This window comes from Erinaceus europaeus, chromosome 20, assembly GCF_950295315.1.
Source record: "Erinaceus europaeus chromosome 20, mEriEur2.1, whole genome shotgun sequence".
Lineage (NCBI taxonomy): Eukaryota > Metazoa > Chordata > Mammalia > Eulipotyphla > Erinaceidae > Erinaceus > Erinaceus europaeus.
The window spans coordinates 57,153,710-57,176,034 of record NC_080181.1 but is presented as its reverse complement, the minus strand read 5'-3'; the positions used below and the strand labels follow the sequence as shown (position 1 = coordinate 57,176,034).

General features: G+C 50.4%; 1 protein-coding gene across 2 annotated transcripts in view; it reads left to right on the top strand.

The window, feature by feature from the left end:
• CPEB1 (cytoplasmic polyadenylation element binding protein 1) overlaps positions 1-22,325 on the top strand; it is a 48,118-nt gene that overhangs the window by 4,400 nt on the left and 21,393 nt on the right. The window contains exon 2 of one of the 2 annotated variants that reach the window (XM_060179493.1): positions 1,154-1,328. The exons of the other annotated variant lie outside the window; for it this stretch is intronic. Within the exon in view, the coding sequence (XP_060035476.1) occupies positions 1,154-1,328 (175 nt within the window). The remainder of the gene's footprint in view (positions 1-1,153; positions 1,329-22,325) is intronic. 2 annotated transcript variants of the gene reach the window in all.

Sequence of the window (22,325 nt, the reverse complement as noted above, 5' to 3'; positions counted from 1 at the left end):
CTGAGAACCCCAGATCGCAAAATGACTGAGCGGCTGAGGGCTTTGATGGTGGGAGAGAAACCTGATGGGCTACTAGTGGCACATCATATCCTCAGAAAAAGATTGTAGTCTCTCTGGGCAGCTTTTCTTGGGGCTCGGGAGATCCAGAGACCCAGCTCTAAGCTCCACCTGACGGAGCTGAGTTTGGGTATAGAGCAGGGGGGCTGCTGTGCGGACTCACCGGCAGCATGGTGCGGTTCTGCTGGGACACCCGTACTGTGCTGTTCCCTGTGAGTTACAGTACGATCTTAGACCCTTGCTCCTGGCAGGAAGCTGTAGGCATATGTGCATTCAGAGTTGGTTTTTTTCTTTTTTTTTTTTTTTTTTTTGCCTCCTCCAGGGTTATTGCTGGGGCTTTGTGCCTGCACTTTGAATCCACTGCTCCTGGAGGCCATTTTCCCCATTTTGTTGCCCTTATTGTAGTTGTTATTGTTGGATAGGACAAAGAGAAATCAAGAGAGACGGGGAAGACAGGAAGAGAGAGAGACAACTGCAGACCTGCTTCACCGCCTGTGAAGCAACCCCCCTGCAGGTGGGGAGCTGGAGGCTTGCACCGGGATCCTTATCGCCAGTCCTTGTGCTTTGTGCCGTGTGCGCTTAACCCATTGTGCTACTGCCTGGTCCCTGCATTCAGTTTTAGAGCGTTTGGAGTGGTAGTTTCAAACCAAGTGCAAAAAGAAAATATTCGCTCCAGTCAGATAATGAAGGCAGGAATGAGGAAGCTCTTTGGTGAACTTGTCCTGGATGAGTAAGTTGAAAGCCACTGACTCCTGACTCCTGAGTCAACGTGGCTTAATGGCTATGGGGGCAGAGGTCTGTCATCAGGGAGGTATTCCTCAAGAACTGGATGTGTTCTCACCACTGTACTCATCTCAGGCCAGGATCTGTCTCCAGACCCAGGGGCTTGCTGTTCCAGTAGTGAGGAAACTCTTGCTTCTGGTCTGCCCCTCTGGGCTTGAACCCCTTTCATGATAGTAGGTCCTGCACTGAACTGCCTCCACAGCGCCCAGGTCCTTGTTCCTTTAACTCCTCGTGGTGGGGGGAGAGAGGGATGTGTCGAGTCTTTGTCATTCCGGATTGTAGAAGACACTGCTGTTCTTTTTTCTATGTCTAGGAAGAAGAGGTGGGGAGGATAAAAGATTTCCAGGACGGCCAGGAAGCCCCGGCACTCTCCACGTGTAGCAATGCCAGTATCTTCCGTAGGATAAACGCCATATTGGATAATTCTCTGGACTTCAGTGGAGTCTGCACAACACCCATAAATCGAGGGATTCATGATCATCTGCCAGGTGACTTAGATCTGAAGCCAGGAGGCTTTAGGTGCGCATGTGCGTGCGCACACATACACACACACACACACACACACACACACACACTCTAGCAGCTTCCCTGTGAAGCCCATAGAGAAGGACCTTGGCTTCCAGAGACCCTTCCCTTTTGCAGCGCTTATGAATAGAACTGCCCCTCCATGAAGAATACTTTGTGATTACAAGAAGAATGGGCTAGAAAGGATAGAGAGAATTTGTGTACTTCCCATGATTGATTTACAGAATACACACAAGCTGTTCACCTGTAGAATAATAATATGAATCATGTCATTTTTTTGGTAGCCGTACTAAGAAAAAGAAGAGGTGAAATTAATAGCATTTCATTTAACCCGGCTTAACAAATATTACGCCAACATCAGTATAAGAGTTTGCTACTACTGCTGTTATTTTGGTTTATCACTGGGATTTTCACTGGGATTATGCTTCCGTGACAGATTCATCGCCCCCAGCAGCCATTTTCCCCCTTTTTTCCTTGATATAGAGAAATTGGGAGGGAAGGGGAGATAGGGAGAGAGACATGGCAAGCATTGCTTCCCCACTTACGGAGCTTTCCCTTGCAGGTGGGGACCGGAATCTTGAACCCTGGTCCTTGGGTGTGGTAGTGTGTGCGCCATCACTCAGCCATTACTATTGCTTTTGATGGAGCCAGCCCCTTGAGCATGTGTACTTTCACTCTTGAGAGCGAAAGACATGTCACTGCACCAGAGCTTCCGTAGTGTCATGGCACTCCATGTACGGTCCTAGGGCACAGCTGGGGACAAGCACATGGCAGTGTAGACACCCCACACGCTGAGCCACTTCTGGTCATCAGTAGAAGCAATGGTCTTATCCTGTTGTTTCTGACCAAGACTCAGTCCAGCACCTGTCTGGTGTGTGCGGCGAGCCCAGCTTGCCGCCACTGTGCTAATGGCTCCTGTGCTGGGTGTTGTTCTGGTATTGACTGGGGGTGGTCCTGGCATTGAGGAAATGGTGCAGAGAGGGCACAGCAGCATGTCCTGAAGATGACCTTGGCCCAAGGAAGCTCTGAGATCCTAAGAGCTTCATAGTCTCGTGTGGGACCTGCACTGTGTTAGAAGACTGTTGATGGAGTGCTGTTTTAAGTTGTTTGAGATGAAACTGAACACATTTTTAATTTTTTAATGAACCTTGAAAAGATTTGTTGACAGCAGGGCTTCTCAGAACAAGGACTGCTGGTAATTGCCGGGTTTTGTTACACATCTGGAGACTAATTTTTTTAACCTGGCCTTGGGAATAATTGCCGAAAGACTCACATGTAAGTGACTGTAAAGTAGCTAAATGTTTGAGGGAAGCGTGCTAGGAAGGAAGTTGAGTGGGAGTCAGGCGGTAGTGCGGATTAAGCGCAGGTGGCGCAAAGCGCTAGCCCCCGGCTCCCCACCTGCAGGAGGGTCGCTTCACAGGCGGTGGGGCAGGTCTGCAGGTGTCTGTCTTTTTCTCCCCCTCTCTGTCTTCCCCTCCTCTCTCCATTTCTCTCTGTCCTATCCGACAATGGCGACATCAATAATAACTACAACAATAAAACAACAAGGGCAACGAAAGGGAATAAATAAATAAATATTTAAAAAAGGAAGTTGAGTGCATTTATAGATGTTTATTTAAGTTGAGGAAAGCAGCAGAAACGGATGCTGGAGGGGAGGAGAGGGAGTCTGCTGTTGTCCAGCTTCTCCTAAAGCATGTTGGGGATATTCTTCATTTTAACTAATTAATTTTTATCTTATATTTTGGTCTTCTCTGGGGCATCACTGCTCTGGGGTGACTTTTTCAGATGGGGAGGGGAAGCAACTACGATGCCGAAGCTTCCTTCGGTGTGGCGGGTGCCAGGGATAATACTTGTAGCTACTGGGGCAAGTCACCGGCTGACCCTTAGTCGCCTTTGCCTTATGTTGGATTCAAAAGGCACTGCTCTGTATACATGATTTCACCTTTTCCTCTGAAAATTTGCATGCATTATGTTCAGCAGTGGCAGTCAGCAATGATTTAAATTTTGCTGGCTTTCTTCAGATTTGCTGAGCACTTGACTAGTGCTGAGTGGTTGTATTCTGACTGGGAATGGACCCAGAGGCCCACTGGAGGTGCTGTGAGGGGTGAGCCTTTGCATGGTGGGCTCACTGGCCAGGTCCGTGGGCGGCTAACCCCCAACTATAGGCTCTGCGGCTCCAGTGCATGTGAGGTATTCATTGGAAGGGCTAGAGAGACAAGCACCTTGGAGAACCTGGGGAGCCTGGGCTCGACGTTTATTTGTGAGGTGAAGTAACCAGCTGTTCAGGGCAGAATGGTACCTGCCCAGCCTGCCTAGGGTCCTCCTGGGAGCTGAGGGAACCTCAGGATTATCGGAAAGTCTTAACTTCACACACACACACACACACACACACACACACACACACACACACACACACACACACACACCAGTGTAAAGTGGGCCCTTTCCCATCCCCACCTGAGCCCTGGGTCCTCATCTGTTACTATAGGGCTGCCTGGCCTCTGGAACGAGGCTTCCCCTGAGGAAACTACTAAACAGGCCATCAGAAAGCCCTTAAGCTGAATGGGGACACAAGCCTGGTGATTGTTTTCCAGGAGGAGCCTAAAGAAATAACCTGAGGGAGTCGGGTGCTTGCGCAGCAGGTTACCTGCACGTGGCGCAAAGCTCAAGGACCGGCGTAAGGATCCCGGTTCAAGCCCCCGGCTCCTCACCTGCAGATGAGTCTCTTCTCAAGCGGAGAAGCAGGTCTGCAGGTGTCTATCTTTCTCTCCCCTCCCTGTCTTCCCTTCCTCTCTCCATTTCTCTCTGTCCTATCCAACAACAACAAAATGCAACAATACAACAACAAGGGCAACAAAAGGGAATAAATAAATATTAAAAGAAGAAAAAACCTGAATGGATGTTGAAATAGCTCACTTGGATAGTACGTTGCTTTGTCAAGTACAGGACTCAGATTGAGCACTGAGGGCAACTTTGATGCTGTGGTTTCTTTCACTCTCTGTCAAAGGAGAGGAAGAGGGGGAACATGTAGCTTTTAGTCAAAAGTAATCTTACTGCCTCAAAAAATAGCCAGAAAGTAGGGTGGGGAGATAGCATAATGGTTAATGCAAAACAGACTTTAGTGCCTGAGTCTCAAGTTTTAATTCCCCATACCATTGCAAGCCAGAGTTGAGAAGTACTCTGGTAGAAATAAAGTAAAATAAAATAAAATGAGGCCAGGTGGCGGTGCGCCTGCTTAAGCACTCACATCACTGTGTGCTAGGACCCAGGTCCAAGTGCCTGGTCTCCACCTGCGGGGTGAAATTTGACAAGCAGTGAGGCAGGTCTACAGTCTTCTGTCTGTCTCTCTGTCTCTCTCGCTCCCTGTCTCCTCCTCCCTCTCAATTTCTCTCTGTCTCTATGCAATCATAAATTAAATGAATAGGTAATAAAATAAAAAATAGTAATCAGAATTATAGAAATTCCCAGCACTGCTGCAGCCAGAAAAGGCGGCAGTGGCAGGTTAGCAGCCATACAGTTGGAAGTTGAGCAGCACAGGGCCACGCGCACAGCCACACACGGGACCTGGCTGCACGTCTGCAACGCGGTGCCCGTGCTGTCTGGCTGTGTACACAGACAAGACGGGAGCGACACAAACTCAGTAGTGGTCACAGTGACAGTTGATCTGAGTGCTTTCCCCGTAGTTCTTTCTCTGGTAAAAACTGACTTATTATGGGGCCTGGGCTGTGGGTGAGCTCACACATCACCATGTGTAAGGACCTGAGTTCAAGCCCCCACCCCTGTCTGCTGGGGGGAAGCTTCAGGAGCGGTGAAGCTGTTGCAGGTGTTTGTCTCTGTTCTTCTCTATCTCTCTGCTTTGTATCTAGCCAAAATAATAATAGTAAAAGACTTACTTACTATGAGGAGGTCAGAGCACTACACGGTGTTGACATAGGGCAGTACTAAGAATTGAACCTGTGCCTCTGGGTTTTGACACGCAAGGTGGGGCTCTCGCAGGCTGAGTGTTTTTCAGTAACATTAAAATTTTTTTTTAATTTATTTTTTATTGTTGTAGTTATTGTTGATGTGAGTGTTAGGACAGAGGGAAATAGAGAAGGGGGAGAGAAAGATAGACACCTGCAGACCTGCTTCACCACCTGTGAAGCGACTCCCCGATAGGTGGGGAGCCGGGGGCTCGAGCCAGGATCCTTAGGCTGGTCCTTGCGCTTTGCGGCACGTGCGCTTAACCTGCTGCACTACCGCCCGACTCCCTTCAGTAACATTTTTATAGTAAAAAAGCAAAAGTGTTTGCTACTGCTGTGTGCACAGCTCAGCTTAATGCTAATCGCATAGCTGACTTGTTTCTGGTAGGCACACCTGACTGGTGAGCAGCTAGAGGGATCATTGAAGCCGCTGAGTCTGCTGGCTGTGACAGATGGCAGTATGTGACGAGCTCTGGGATGACACTGACAGGTCAGGGGGAGACAACTCTTCGACTCTGTGCACTGGGAAACCACACTTTTTGGATCAACCAGCATTTGAAATAGGCTGTGCAAAAGAGAACATTCTTCCCCTTGACTGGATGTTGGGTGGATGTTTTCTGTTGCCTCGTTATTGGCCGTTGGGGTGCAGGGCAGAGAGCGAAGAGCTGTTGTGTGACCAGAGGGCTGATGCCCTAGCTCACCTGGGAGGGAGCCTGCTTTGTCCTGTGTGTGACCCTGCTGGGAGCCTGGCCCCCACTGTGCTGCGGAATCTGGTGCTGGGGTGTCCTCCCTCTGTGTTTCCATTTGAAGAGCAGTCTTCATTAACAACTAAACAAACAGTCCTCCCCAATAATAGGGCCAGAGGGCCTGCCAAGATGCCATAGAGCCATGCCTCCCCTACAGGTGACCGCTCAGAAGACAGCGTGGGGAGGGTGTAGTGGAAGGGCCCTGCCCTCTGAGTGGGGCCTGGATGGGTTGCTGCCTCCTTGTCAGCTGAGCCAGGAAAAGCAGATAGCTGCTGAGAAGGGCTAAGCTGTTCTCTGTCTTTCGGAGGGAGCTGAGAGAGAGGCCCAGGGCAGCTGGGCAACTGGGAAAAGGGGGCTCCAGATGCCTCCAGGCCACTCTTGAATGGTGCTTTCTGTGTTCCCCCAGGGCTCTGCCGAGGCCCCGGAGCCAAAGCTGGGAAGGCAGAGCGCTGTGGTGGGAGGTGGGAGATCCTGGGTGGACCTCCATGGCACTGTCTGTCTGTCCATGGTGCTCTTTCCCCACCCGTGAGGCCTCATGCCCTCACGAAGCCTGTGGGGGAGCAGGAAATGGGTTGTGAATGAGTCTACCGCTGAAGCTCTAGAGATCTACATTTCATAACCTGTCCGCAGAGGTGGGGAACTGTCAGAACATCACCGGGGACCTCTTAGCTCAGAGGTGGCATGAACAGTATGCTCTCGGCCTTATACTTGGGCTCTTGGTCCACTTTACATTAACTTTCATTCTCTTGTGTGTATGATCTTAGAACCCATTAAGAATTAAACTTCAGGGGCCGGGTGGTGGCACACCTGGTTAAGTGCATACATTACAGTGCACAAGGACCAGGGTTTGAGCCCCTGGCCCCACCTGCAGGGGAAATCTTTGCAAGTGGTGAAGCATGGCTGCAGGTGTCTCTCTTCTCTCTCCCTGTCTGTCTCCTCTCAATTTCTGGCTGTCTCTATCCAATAAATAAATAAAGACAATAAAAAAGAATTAAACTTCAGTACCTCTGTGTGTCTCTCTCTGCCTATCTCTATTGGAGAGGAAAAGAAAAACTCAGCCTGGGTGATGGATCCTTGGTGACAACAAAGTCATTTGCCCGTATACAATATGTGGGAGTTTATTTCCATTGGTTTATATCAGCAGTGTTGGCTGCAGAGTGTGAGTCAAATCTGTTCATTACACGCTTCAGGTCTTCTACAGACATGGTGCTTTTGATCTGCTTATTTTACCAGTTGCCAAGAGGCATGTGCTAAAGTCTAGATTTTGCTGTAGTCTTGACAGCCTCTCCTTCTAGAAGATTTTATGTACACACACACACACACACAGATGCATTTTTTTTTTTTTTGCTTTATAGGTTTTTGTAGACAGTTACTACATCACAGAGTCATATTTTCCTTGTGGATCAATTCCTTCATACTTAGAAATTTCCTTTATCTTTCATGTTTTGCCTGAAGTCCTGCTTTGATGTTTGTCACTCCAGCTTTCTTTGATTGGATTTAGAATGGTGTAACTTCTCTTATATTTTTCAACGTGCTCACGACCTTATGTTTCTCAGACATGATCCGGCAAGCACTCCAGAGGAGATCAGCTGAAGAACCAGAGCAAGTGAGGGCCTGGAGCACTGCTTCAGTCTGGGTCATGGTGGTGCTGGGATTGAACCTGGGACTCTGGAGCCTCAGGCCTGAAAGTCTGCTGTACTACCTCTGTGCTGTCTCTGCTTTGTTCGTGTGCACCTTAAGTCGTGGTTTTGGGTTTTGGGCTTTGGGCATGCAGTGTGCTGTTAATGTGACTAAATCACCTGCATTACTATCACCTGGTCATGCCTCTGTCCTCCCTGTTCCGTGTGGCTTTCATCTAGATTAATTACTCATTCATACCGTTCCATTCTGCCAGATGGTCTGACACCTGTTGCTGCTCGTTCTGCGGCTGTCCGGCTGCCCTGTGTCCTCGCTGTGTTGCAGGCAGGAAAAGCCCGATTGCCCTGTCCCCTCTGCGCTGAGCCTTCATGCCGAGCGCCTCAGATGTGCACACGTATTTAGATCCAGACGGTCACTGTTGATCTAAAACTGTGCACATAGGCACTCTGGGTCTTTATTTCTGCGTTGTGGTCTGTGTGTGCTCGCTCCGTCTGCCCAAGGAAGCTCTGCTGTGTTCTCTGCGTTGTGTGGCTGCTGGTGACTAATTCTCCTCTTTTCCCTGAAAATGCCTGTTTCCCCTTTATTGCTCAGGCTGCATTTACTAGTTAGAGAATGCTTCACTGATGTTTGTCTTTCTGCACTGATGTTTGTCAGATTTTCTTCTGACTTTGAGGACTTGTGGCAGACGAACTGCTCATTTTGGAGCAGTGCTTCCACTGGACATCCCGCACGCCCTAGCTTGGGGTGGGGCAGTGGCCCCGCAGCTTGTTGTAGGCAGCCCTCTTTCTGAGGAGGTGACGTGCACGAAGACCCCAGTGGCCAGACCATGGACAGGGAAGCTAGTTCATGGCAGCTGTGGGTTGTGGCCAGTGATGATAGGAGGGAGACTGGGCAGAGGGATCTGTGCCCCCCCCCACACACTGGAGGGCGTGGGAACAGTGGCAAGTGGGTTCTGGACTGAGCACGCATGCATTTCAGTGAGTCTAACGGGACCTGTGTTGGCTGTGGGGGTGAGGGAGTAGGCCAGATTTTGCCTGGCACTTAGGTGGGTCCATTTTCGGAGACAGCGACAAATGAAAGCCTGCTGCGTAGCAGTCAGAGTCTGAGCCCCTGTATAAACAGTGGTATTGTTTTTAACCTGTTTTCAAAAGTGAAGTTTGGCAGAAGTATGGAGACAGTCCTCGTGTAATTGGGAGCTTACTGATATTCTGGGCATTCTGAGCCAACATCTGTCAGTGTTAATGATAATGGCCCATACTAGGTATGTTTGTCAGAAGAAGTAAAAATAAATGTAGAGGGAGGAAGAAATAACAACTCCAAACACAGTAAGAATGCCCATCGGGACCAGGGGCTACTCACCAAGTCTAGCACACATCTCAGCATGCTGGCCATCTAGGTGAGAGTTCCAGAGCCCCATGGGAGCATCATGGATGGCACCAGAGTGGGGGAGCTCCACGAAGGGTGGGGCGGTGCTGTGGTGTCTCTTCCTCTCTCTGAAAAGATAAAATGAAAAAAAAAAAAAAGCAGCACTGGAAGGCTACTAGGCACTGGTATGTGAGCATATGTGAGGCCCCGGTGCCATTTTAGAAAGGCCTGCTGGTGACAAATAGTCAAGTGTGCTGTGCTGGACTAAAGGACTAGCCTGCTAGCACACGGGAGACACAACAGTCCATACAGACCTTGACTATGTTACCTGGACTAAAGGACTAGCCTGCTAGCACACGGGAGACACAGCAGTCCATACAGACCTTGACTATGTTACCTGGATTAAAGGACTACCATATTAGCACACAGGAAAGAAATCAGTCCATACAGACCTTGAAATATGTTACCTGGAAAGATATGCAAACAGTATTTTGGCAGGCTGTATTTTGCGTGCTTAGTCAGCATGAGCTAGGGTTGTGGAGTAAGGAGAAAGCTCTCCCTTCATACTTTCCCACCTAGTTCTGACTGCTTTTGTTTGTTCTTGATTACTAAGATAATTCTTTGACTATAACTTATCTCAAACAGAATACCAGAAGTTCCCAGCCACTGATAACATTTGTACTGAGTGTAAATGCAAGGACTCAGTATACCATTTGCTGGTATTTAAGTTTGTGCTGTGCTCTTAATATATTGTGAATCTCTTTGTCAGAGAGCCATGCCCACAGGTAAAGTCCTCAAGCCCATTCTGTGAGGTTTTTCTGGAGAAAATTTGGAAAGTCAGTCCAGATTTACAAACCCCTGTCTTGATGAAAGTTTTGGGCAGGTGTCGTCCATGCTTTCCAAACATGTCATTCTCTCTCCTGAACACTTAGGCTTTGTCTTTTGTCGTATGTTGAGATAATTATTTTACGGAAAAGTCCCTGCTCTGGCTAGAGAAAGTTGTTTCTAGTTTTTCACCAGCAGTGCTTTTATGACAGACATCTTCATAGGTAGGCCTTACTCAGCAGTTATGAGTTCTTGGTTGGGAGAGATTTGTAGCATAAAATGACTAGGTTGTGCACTTGGAATATTTTTAAACTCTTAGCTTATAGAAATGCTACCCACGGGGTTTGGCCAGTAGCACCGTGGATTATGGGCACATGGTGCAAAGTGCAAGGACTGGTGCAAGGATCCTGGTTTGAGTCCCCGGCTCCCTACCTGCAGGGCTGTCACTTCGCAAGCAGTGAAGCAGGTCTGTAGGTGTCTGTATTTCTCTCCCCTTCTCTGTCGTTCTCTCCTCTCTCGATTTCTCTCTGTCCTATCCAACAACAAGGACTGCAGTAACAACAATGGCAAACAGCAAGGGCAACAGAAGGGAAAAAATAGCCTCCAGGAGCAGTGGATTTGTAGTGCAGGCACTGAGCCTCAATAACCCTGGAGGCAAAAAAAAAAAAGCTACCCTTTTTTTTTGGTGGTTCCTCTGACTGATTAAGACTACTTGTTTCTCTATATCTGTACAGAGGAGACTGTCAACATAAGGTATCCTCATTGAATATTTTGAGAGAGAATCAGGAAATAGAAGAGAGACCACAACCTTGCTCCGTCCCCCATGGAGCAGAGCCCCCACAGTAGTCAACTGAATCGCTGTGCTCTGCCTGTGGAGTCACCTCCTGGCCTCGAGTACCATGAATTTTTCAAGTTAAGCCAAATTATTTATTCCCATTTCTTCTGTAAGGGCATTTTTTCTTTTTCCTTTTTTGAAATAAAATGGGATGCTAGACAGAATCAAAATCAGGACCTCACACTTGTGCTCAGGCACTGAATCACTTCTCTGGGCTGCTTTCTACGATTGGGCAGTGCCTCTCAGCCACCCTGGAGGGCAACAGCTCAGTCTGTACTGTACCTGTGGCCCCAGGGATGGATCCTAGGCGTGTTCTCCCTCCTCAGCCACCTCCAGAAAGACAGAGGCAGAAGGGCAGAGAGAGGGTGAAAGAGACCACAGCACAGAAGCTTCCTTCAATACAATAGGGGCCAGGCTTGGACCTGGGTCATGCGCCCTATGCTGAATTTCCTGCTGACCTTTATTTCTGTTGGGGTGGAAAAATCGAATGGCCTGTGTACAAAAAGCTGTCATTCTTTTGTTAGGGAGCTAAAAGAAGATCTGGAGCGTTTTCATTCATGGTTACCTAGTTTCTGATGAATAAAATCCCTTGAGGAAAATGCTTGGACTTGGGTTTAGTCCGACAAGCATTCCTCACCAGCTACTGGGAGGCTCTGAATCGTAATGAAAGCCAGGAGTAGGAGTCCCAGTGCGGTACTCAGCCCCGTGTGTGTGGGGGGTGTGGTGTGAACCCAGATTTAGAGGGGCTTGAAACCAGCTGATACCTGCATTCTTGATGCTTTTCCCAGGACATAACCGTAGAGGCCAACTTGTAAGTGATATATTCTGCAGATGAGTGAGTTTTGGCTTTTACAGCAGTCTGCCCATCCTAGACCTGTAACTTCAACAACTGTGCTGATTGAAACCCAGAGAGGGTGAGGTCAGGTTGATTAATGTCCCCCCAACCCCTTTTTTTAATTCAAGGAAATGAATGTCTGAAACAAGAGTCTTCCACGAGCAGTCACAGTCTCAAAATCTTAACAAGCATTTAGAAGGGCGGAGTCAAACTTTTTTTTCTAACTGATTCTCTGGGATTCAGTGCCCGCACTTGAATCCACCACTCCTGGTGGCTGTTTTTCTTAGATATTTGATAGGACACAGAGAAATTGAGAGGAAGAGGAGAGGAGATAGGAAGAGAGAGAGAGAGATGGACACCTGCAAACCTGCGTTACCACTTATGCAGCATCCCCCCTGCAGGTGGGGAGTGGGGGCTTAAACTCAGGTCCTTGCATTTTTTTTTTCCTCCAGGGTTATTGCTGGGCCCGGTGCCTGCACCACGAATCCACCGCTCCTGGAGGCCATTTTTCCCCCTTTTGTTGCCCTTGTTGTTGTAGCCTTGTTGTGGTTATTATTACTGCCATTGTTGTTCATGTTTGTTGTTGGATAGGACAGAGAAGAGGGGAAGACAGAGGGGAGAGAGAAAGACAGACACCTGCAGACCTGCTTCACCACCTGTGAAGCGACTCCCCTGCAGGTGGGGAGCCGAGGGCTCGAACCCGGATCCTTGCGCCGGTCCTTACGCTTTGCGCCACATGTGCTTAACGCGCTGCGCCACCACCCGACCCCCAAGTCCTTGCATTTTTTAACTGGTGTCTCTCAACTGCATGTACCATGCCCGACCCCCCAAAATGTTTATTAATGAGAGAGAAGCAGGACATCACTGACATATGTGATGCCAGGGATGCTCAGAAGTCCGCACTCCAGCCAGTGTGCACCCTCCCAGGCTTTGAGCGCTGTTAATTTCACTGTTCACATGTCTAAGTTTGGAAGTGCGTATCTGCAGGCAGCAGAGTGTTCTCTCCTTTAATCTTGTAGAGCGCAGGAACAGCATCTTACTGACGTGAAGGAAAGGCCATGGCATACAACCTTATCCTCGGGATTTCAGGCAGAGGATAAAGGCCAAAATTGACACTACTTGCAAATGCTTTCACCTTTTATGTTTTTTTGGGGGGAGCACTAATAATGCTCCAGCTGCCTAGTAATCACAGCTGCTATTAACTAAGTCAACAACTTATATGAAAGCCCGGTTTCCCCAGGGGACTGTAGATTGTAGCCAGCCCGTCTCCTCCCCTCCCTCCCTCCCTGTTCTTCACCTCACCAGAACTTCCACTGTGTGGGTGTTACTTTCGAGGCTGCATTTGTGTATTCCTAAGGGTGGGCCTCCCTTAGCGCCGTCTGTTCTCTGGCATGGGCCTGACTCTGCAGAGGTGGCTCAGCTAGTGGATGCTTTCTTTACATGTTCCAGGCCCCAGGTTCAAGTGCTAGCACTGCCTGTGCTGGATCAGTGCTCTGATAGCTATCTCTTTCTCTCTCTCTTTTTTTCCAAAGATATTTATTTATTTATTATTGGATAGAAACAGAGGGAAATGGAGAGGAGAGGGGGAGGAAATAGGGAGAGAGACAAAGAAACCTGCAGCCCTGCTTCACTACTTGTGAAGCTTTCCGCCTGCAGGTGGGGACCAAGGGCTTGAACCCGGGTCCTTGCACATTGTAATGTAAGCGCTTAACCAGGTGTGCCACCGCCTGGCCCCAGTGCTTTCTATCTTTTTTTTTTTTTTCTTTTCTGCAGGGTTATTGCTGAGGCTCAGTGCTGACACTATGAATCCATTTTTTCCATGTTTTTGGACAGGACAGAGAGAAATGGAGAGGGGAGGGGAAGACAGAGAGGGGGAGAGAAAGACAGACACCTGCAGACCTGCTTCACCGCCTGTGAAGCTTTCCCCCCACAGGTGGGGAGCCGGGGAAACTGGGATTCTTGTGCAGGTCCTTGCACTTTGTACTATGTGTAGTTAACCTGGTGTACCACCGCCTGCCCCCATACACACACAAAATAAAATAACTGTTTTCACTTTATTTTAAAGTGAATTAAGGACCCAAAGATGAAGCTCCCTCAAACAAAAAGAGAACACAGTTATTATTATCTATCTGCTGCTGATTCTAGCAGTCAGAGAAATACTACCAAATGTCAAATAAACAAATCTTTAGGGCCAAGGTAAAAGGCCCTTGTCCATCGGTACAGTCATGAAAGCAGCGATCTGTGACTCCCATTTAATGGGCCTGTGGTCTTAACTGTCACAGCATCCACTTTCCTAGATGAAAAGGAATAATAAATACTTCAGTATAGTACATTATTTCTGGTACTACAAAATAAAATATTATTTTTAAAAAAAAATAAAATCTTTTGTGGTTCGGGAGGTGGCGCAATGGATAAGGCATTGAACTCTCAAGCATGAGGTCCTGAGTTCAATACCCGGCAGCACATGTACCAGAGTAATATCTGGTTCTTTCTCTCTCTCCTATCATTTCTCATGAATCAATAAATAAATTAAAAAAATATATATACATTCAAAAAAAATAAAAATGTATGAGAAAACCATAAATATGAATAAACATTTAAAAAAATAAAATAAAATAAAATATTTTGGGTGGCCAGATGGTGGCACACTTGGTTAAGTGCATACATTGCAGTGCACAAGGACCCGGGTTCAAGCCCCGGCTCCCCACCTGCAGGGGGAAAGCTTCACAAGTGGTAAAGCAGGTCTGAAGGTGTCTTCCCCCCCACCCCCATCTTCCCCTCCTCTCGATTTCTCTCTGCCCTGTCCAACAGCAATAACAATAATAATAACAAGGGCAACAAAAGGGAAAAAATAGCATCTAGGAGCAGTGGATTCATAGTGCAGGCACCAGGCCCCAGCGATAACCCTGAAGACCAAAAAAAAAAAAAAAAAAAAAAATTACAAAATAAAATCTTCAGGGCAGGGGAAACAGCATAATGGTTATGCATACAGACTCTCATGCCTGAGGCTCCTGAATCCTAGGTTCAATCCCCCCACCACCATTAACAAGAACTGAGCAGTCCTCTGGTGTTTCTCTCTCTGTGTATGTCTCTCTGCATCTCTCTCAAAAAAAATCTTCTGCAAAATCTCATTTATTAAGTAAATATTTGAAGGATTTAAAAAGGTTTTATCTTTATTTATTGGATAGAGACAGCCAGAAATGAGAGAAGTGGGGAGATGGGGGGGAGGGAGGGAGGGAGAGACAGAGAGAGAGAAGGCGAGAGAGAGAGAGACCTGCAGCCCTGTTTCATCACTTGTGAAACTTTACCTCTGCAGATGGGGACCAGGGGCTTGAACCTGTTTTTTTTTTGTGTGTGTGTGCATTCTGATATGTGCACTCAACCAGATGCACCACCACCCAGCCCCAGGATTTTTCTTTTTCTCACAGGAGAGTACTAATCATTTCTGGCCCCAGGTTCAATCCCTGGTACTAGCATAAACCAGAGCTGAGCAGTGCTCTGGTCAGTGTCAGAGAGAGAGGAGGGGGAGACTGAGGAGAGGCACCACAGCACCCCGTCAGTACTCGTGAAGAGGAGGGGAGACTGAGGAGAGGCGCCACAGCACCCCCGTCAGTACTCGTGAAGAGGAGGGGAGACTGAGGAGAGGCGCCACAGCACCCCGTCAGTACTCGTGAAGAGGAGGGGAGACTGAGGAGAGGCGCCACAGCACCCCGTCAGTACTCGTGAAGAGGAGGGGAGACTGAGGAGAGGCGCCACAGCACCCCGTCAGTACTCGTGAAGAGGAGGGGAGACTGAGGAGAGGCGCCACAGCACCCCGTCAGTACTCGTGAAGAGGAGGGGAGACTGAGGAGAGGCGCCACAGCACCCCGTCAGTACTCGTGAAGAGGAGGGGGAGACTGAGGAGAGGCGCCACAGCACCCCGTCAGTACTCGTGAAGAGGAGGGGAGACTGAGGAGAGGCGCCACAGCACCCCGTCAGTACTCGTGAAGAGGAGGGGGAGACTGAGGAGAGGCGCCACAGCACCCCGTCAGTACTCGTGAAGAGGAGGGGAGACTGAGGAGAGGCACCACAGCACCCCGTCAGTACTCGTGAAGAGGAGGGGGAGACTGAGGAGAGGCACCACAGCACCCCATCAGTACTCGTGAAGAGGAGGGGAGACTGAGGAGAGGCGCCACAGCACCCCCGTCAGTACTCGTGAAGAGGAGGGGAGACTGAGGAGAGGCGCCACAGCACCCCGTCAGTACTCGTGAAGAGGAGGGGGAGACCGAGGAGAGGCGCCACAGCACCCCGTCAGTACTCGTGAAGAGGAGGGGAGACCGAGGAGAGGCGCCACAGCACCCCGTCAGTACTCGTGAAGAGGAGGGGAGACCGAGGAGAGGCGCCACAGCACCCCGTCAGTACTCGTGAAGAGGAGGGGAGACCGAGGAGAGGCGCCACAGCACCCCGTCAGTACTCGTGAAGAGGAGGGGAGACCGAGGAGAGGCGCCACAGCACCCCGTCAGTACTCGTGAAGAGGAGGGGGAGACCGAGGAGAGGCACCACAGCACCCCGTCAGTACTCGTGAAGAGGAGGGGGAGACTGAGGAGAGGCACCACAGCACCCCGTCAGTACTCGTGAAGAGGAGGGGAGACTGAGGAGAGGCGCCACAGCACCCCCGTCAGTACTCGTGAAGAGGAGGGGGAGACTGAGGAGAGGCACCACAGCACCCCATCAGTACTCGTGAAGAGGAGGGGAGACCGAGGAGAGGCGCCACAGCACCCCCGTCAGTACTCGTGAAGAGGAGGGGAGACTGAGGAGAGGCGCCACAGCACCCCGTCAGTACTCGTGAAGAGGGGGAGACTGAGGAGAGGCACCACAGCACCCCGTCAGTACTCGTGAAGAGGAGGGGAGACTGAGGAGAGGCGCCACAGCACCCCGTCAGTACTCGTGAAGAGGAGGGGAGACCGAGGAGAGGCACCACAGCACCCCGTCAGTACTCGTGAAGAGGAGGGGAGACTGAGGAGAGGCACCACAGCACCCCGTCAGTACTCGTGAAGAGGAGGGGAGACCGAGGAGAGGCGCCACAGCACCCCGTCAGTACTCGTGAAGAGGAGGGGAGACTGAGGAGAGGCGCCACAGCACCCCGTCAGTACTCGTGAAGAGGAGGGGAGACTGAGGAGAGGCGCCACAGCACCCCGTCAGTACTCGTGAAGAGGGGGAGACTGAGGAGAGGCACCACAGCACCCCGTCAGTACTCGTGAAGAAGAGGGGAGACTGAGGAGAGGCGCCACAGCACCCCGTCAGTACTCGTGAAGAGGAGGGGAGACTGAGGAGAGGCACCACAGCACCCCGTCAGTACTCGTGAAGAGGAGGGGAGACTGAGAAGAGGCACCACAGCACCCCGTCAGTACTCGTGAAGAGGAGGGGGAGACTGAGGAGAGGCACCACAGCACCCCGTCAGTACTCGTGAAGAGGAGGGGAGACTGAGGAGAGGCGCCACAGCACCCCGTCAGTACTCGTGAAGAGGAGGGGAGACTGAGGAGAGGCGCCACAGCACCCCGTCAGTACTCGTGAAGAGGAGGGGAGACTGAGGAGAGGCGCCACAGCACCCCGTCAGTACTTGTGAAGAGGAGGGGGAGACTGAGGAGAGGCGCCACAGCACCCCGTCAGTACTCGTGAAGCTCCCCCTGGTGCCATCTGGTGTTCCTTGTGGGGCCAGGACTCAGACCCAGGGCGTTGCACATGGAAGGTATGTGCTGTACTGGCCGAGCTAGCTCCCAGCCCTGGCTCTCCCATCCTGGGTCAGTGGATACAGTTCAGGGAGCCAAGTGGCATATGCAGGTCAGAGCAGGGGTTCTCGCAGTAGTAACATGGGCCACTGCCACAGAAGCACCTGCAGGCCTGGGGTGCAGGCACTGGCTGGAGGACCAGACTGTCCCTGTGCATCTCGGAGCACGGCTCACACTCGCCAGGGCTCTTCCTGTGTTCAGAAGTGTCTGCGGGTCGCCACAGCCTGCCAGTGGTGCAGATCCAGAAGTGAGGTTTGACGCTGGCTCGCTAAAGGAGGCAGCGGCTGTTTCAGCACTGGTGAGGCCCTTGAGAGCTCGCTCGGAGGTTCTAGCGGGGGAGCGCAGCTACGTGTACCCTCGACCAAAGGCCGGTCTGTCTCTTTGGGGAAGGCCATCCTCTTCGAGCAGCCTAGGAGGGACGCACATGGAGCGGTGAGGGAGGAAGGGGACACCCGCCCAGCCGGCCAGATCAGCCGAATCCACCCTGGTGATTGATGGAGTGACAGATGTCCCAGCCAGATCGCCCTCACATCCTCAACACCAGTGAGGAGTGCCTGAGTCACGTGTGGTCATTGGGACATAGGGTACGCTGCTGAGTACAGAGTTCTTTCAGCGGCGAGTGTCTTGCACGGCTTTTGGTTACACATCAGAATGCCCCTCAGAAATGTTTGGGTGTTCTCTTTCCATACTATGTGAAAGCATGGGTTCCTTTGGAAAGTCACCAACGTTTGCATTCTCTAGGTTGTCCGTGATTAGGAAAACAGCATTGGAAATACTGCTTCACTGAGTTTAGATCACACTGCTTATACAAGCAACTTGAGGACTTCACCTGGACAGACATGTTCCGCCTGGGCTCTGAGAGCCCCAAGTTTTCAGTAAGCCCTCTGCCCAGAAGCTCTGTCTAAGCAGTGCTGGACTTGCCTCTGCAGCCTTCTCTGCTGCTCTGTTTGGGGAGGAAGTTGAGTTGTGAGCTTCCTGCTGTGGAGTCTTGAAAATGGCAGTCTGAGAGGTTGACATTCCTCTGAGTAAGATGGAGACTGGGGGAGTCGGGCAGTAGCGCAGCGGGTTAAGCGCAGGTGGCGCAAAGCGCAAGGACCGGCATAAGGATCCCCGTTCCAGCTCCTGACTCCCCACCTGCAGGGGAGTCGCTTCACAGGCGGTGAAGCAGGTCTGCAGGTGTCTGTCTTTCTCTCCCCCCCTCTGTCTTCCCCTCCTCTCTCCATTTCTCTCTGTCCTATCCAACAATGACATCAGTAACAACAATAACTACAACAATAAAACAAGGGCAACAAAAGGGAATAAATAAATAAATATTTTTTTAAAAAGAGGGAGACTAGATGAAGACTTGCCCCCCTGGGGATGGGGACGGGCCGGGTCCACAGCTCCAGGGCCCTTGGTGAAAGAACCAACAGAGTCCCCTAGTGATTGGCCACTCGGACAGGACAGGGCTGAGCTGGGGAAGAGGCGTGCAAAGATGACAGGAGCCCCCGTGGCTGTGGTGCTCTCTGGGCTGTGGTGGCTCCCCGCCTAGCTTAGCTGGGGGTCTTCTTGCCCCTTCGTGGCTGCCTGCAGCTGGTGCTGCGGCACAAGGTCACATTATCCCAGGGGTTCTCGTCCTGTGCGGAGTAGTGACTTGCTCGGTCAGTCTTTGCTGAAGGGCCTCAGGTACAAAGAGCTCTTATTTGGACACGATGAGGCACCTAATTAGAACTAACTTTAGCAAAACGTGGGTGTGTTAGGAGGCTTCCAGTCTAGGGAGAAGTCACTGAAGAAAGAGCATGGTAAGGTTACTAGATCCAGAGCCTACCGTTTGTCAAGATCCTGTCTCTTCTCTGTCTCTCCCATGTGGGTGCCTTTTCCCTCTGCATGTTGCCTGGTGTCGGCATGGGGGTGGGGGGTACCCGGCCAAGGGACAGGTCAGATGCCCGTCTGTGGGCCACTGCCCACAAACCCCTCCTGCATGAGGCTGAATCCTGACAGAAGAAGGCCTTTCCTTTAGATCACTTAGGCGGGAGAGGAAGAAAACTGACATAGAGGCACTTGCTCTGGGGGCTTCCTCAAGCCGTGTACCGCAACCCTCAAAGGCTCGTCTACATCCTAACAATCTTTGAAAGACAGTCTGCCCGCCACTTGAAACAGCAAATTGGACAAGTTGGAACGTTGGAGCCCCGGAACATCAAGTGACACAGCCGCTTTATGGCACCAGGAAGGCTATTAAAAATCAAACAGAACTACTGTATGACACAGCAAGTCTACTAGTGACTCGGTCTGCAGAAGAGCACAGGCGGGAACACCTTTTTTCTTTCTTTTAACCAGAACACTGCTCAGCTCTGGCTGATGATGGTGCAGGGGATTGAACCTAGGACTTTGGAGCCTCAGGCACGAGAGCCTCTTTGCATAACCATTACGCTATCTCTGCTTTTCCCAGGAACACATGTTTACATCAGTGTTCATGGCAGTGCTCTCCATGATTGCCAAAGGTGGAAGCAACCCTAGTGTCTCTAAACAGGAGTGGATAAAAGGTGATATATATACACACACACACTAAATGGGATATTTCGACTTTTTTTTTCTTTTTAGTTGCCACCAGGGTCATCAATGGGGCTTGGTGCTGACACTGTGAGTCCACTGCTCTGGGCAGCCGTTTTTCCCTCTCTTCCCCCCCACCTCTCATTTTTACTAGACAGGACAGAGAGAAACTGAGAGAGGACAGGGAGATGGAGTAGAACATCTACTTCACTGTTCCTGAAGCAGACCCCTGCAGGTGGGGAGTGTGGGCTTCAGCCTGAGTCCATATGCTTGATAACATGTACACTTTTGTGGGTGGGCCACCACTCAGCTCCTTATTCAGCCTTAAAAATGAAGTTTTAATATATGCTACACCGTGAATGAGCCTTGAGGACTTAGTACTGGGTGACATCAGTCAGACTTAAAGGACAAATGTAGGATTTTAATTTTATTTACTTTTGCCATTGGGGCTTCACTGCTGCAGGATTGATTTTATTTATTTTTTGGAGGCATATACGGAGTGAGGTTGAGGGGTCAGTGAAAGAAGTGACTGCACCTAGGTTGTAAACAGGATAAAGCATCACACTGTCCAGCAATTTGTTTTGTGGGCCCACCAGGCTTCTACTTGTAAGAGCCACTTGGAGTAGTCAGACTCTCAGAACACAGTTAGCAAGTGCTGGGGAGTGAACGTCTAATGGGTACAGATTTCAGTGAATTGGCGAAAGTTCAGCGTAGACAGTGGTGGTAGGTCCCAGAAGATGAAGATGCAGTGCCTCGGATCGTGCTGGAGAGTGCGAGCACATGATGGGCTTCCGGCAGTGACGGCAGTGCCAGTGGAGCAGGTGCCCGTCCGCCCACCCCGACTTCTCCCTAGGCAGACTGTCCTCTGGAAGCCAGGTAGAGCTGTGGGAAGTGGTCTTTCTCCTTCTCGTTACTCTGACTTCCAGGCTGCTGCTCCCACACAGGAGTCTCCTCACCTGATGTTTGACACTTTCCACGACGTTTCTGTCTCTGCAGCAAGCATCCAGTTGCCATTTCACGTTATTTGCTGTGACTGACGATCTGTGAGTGTTCTGAGGGTGATAAGTGTGGGTTGCTAGGGCACTTGAGCAAAACAAGTTGAATGCTGCACACTGATGAAGTTTATTGGGAATGCCGCTCAGTGAGATAACAGGCATTTTGTAAAGTGTAATTCTGGGTGACTCTGCTGCGATGACTCGGGATCTTCAGGACCAAATATCTTCCTGCTCCCAGTAAGCCCGCTCCTACTGACAGTGGATGGCAGTGAAGGAGGCAGAGCAGCGGCACAGGGTGTCTGAGCCCTGAATTCTGGGGTGGGGGAAAGCGGGCGTCTGCCATTTGGTCCAGTTTGCATGCACGCACCCCTCCTTCCCTCCCCTCCCCTCCCCTCCCCTCCACTGACACCAGGTTATCGCTGGGAGTCAGTGACAGCACTACAAATCCACCTCTCCTGGCTATGTTCCCTTTATTTTCTTACCTCTAAATTTATTGGCTCGGACAGCGAGAAATCAAGGGAGGAGGGGGAGATAGGAAGAGAGACACCTGCAGCCCTGCTTCACAGCTTGTGAAGCATCCCCCACCCCTGCTGGTGGGGGGGGGCTTGAACCCAGGACCTTGGGTGATAATGTGTGCTCATGGGGGTTACCACCGCTCATTCCTCATCTTTGTTTCTTGTCACTCTTCATCTTGTTGAAAAGAAAGACCTTGGTGTCATTTAAATTGTGAAAAGACTTAGTACTGAATGTTGGGAGCCCAACAGGAGTTGGGGACTGTCAGCCTCAGGTGGGGACACACAAGGGGATGTATAAAAGCACAGACCTTAGTCGGGCCGTCTTAGTCGGATCACGTTCACCACAGCACGCCCTGTTGGTTTGGGCTCTGGACTTACCGCTACACGTGGTGGTCTTGGGTGGCTTGGTTGCAGACTTTGGACTTTTGCCTACTTGCTTAATTAGACTTCCCTCACGATTACTGTGACTATAAATAAACCACTTGATTTAACCTTGAACGGAGCCACGTGTTGTTGGCTGTACTGAAGACATCAGTCACTGAACGTGTCGGTGGTGGCAAGGCGGCCGGGAGAAGCCGGGAGACTCTGCTCCTGACCGTCTCTGTTGCTTTTTCATTTGGAGTCCCTGTTCTGCTCTGTTTGCAGAGGACTGAGAAAATGAAAACATGGTCTACTCCCTATTTCCGGCGCTTTCTCTCTTTTCACTTTATGTATGTTTTGTCAAAATCCTAGGATGGATTGCGGCTCTGCTATGGAGATAGTGGCCTAAGGTTAGCCACGCTGTCTTGGCTTCTTGTCGGGTCTTGACTTTCCGCCAGCGTTTTATTTGTGAACGTTTGCAGACGCCCAGGAGAGCTGGGTGGCTTGTACAGTGAGCACCCTGCACGCTCATCAGCTGACAGAGACATACCAGCGAGACTCTGCAGCCAGTCTCTGTTGGTTTGCTG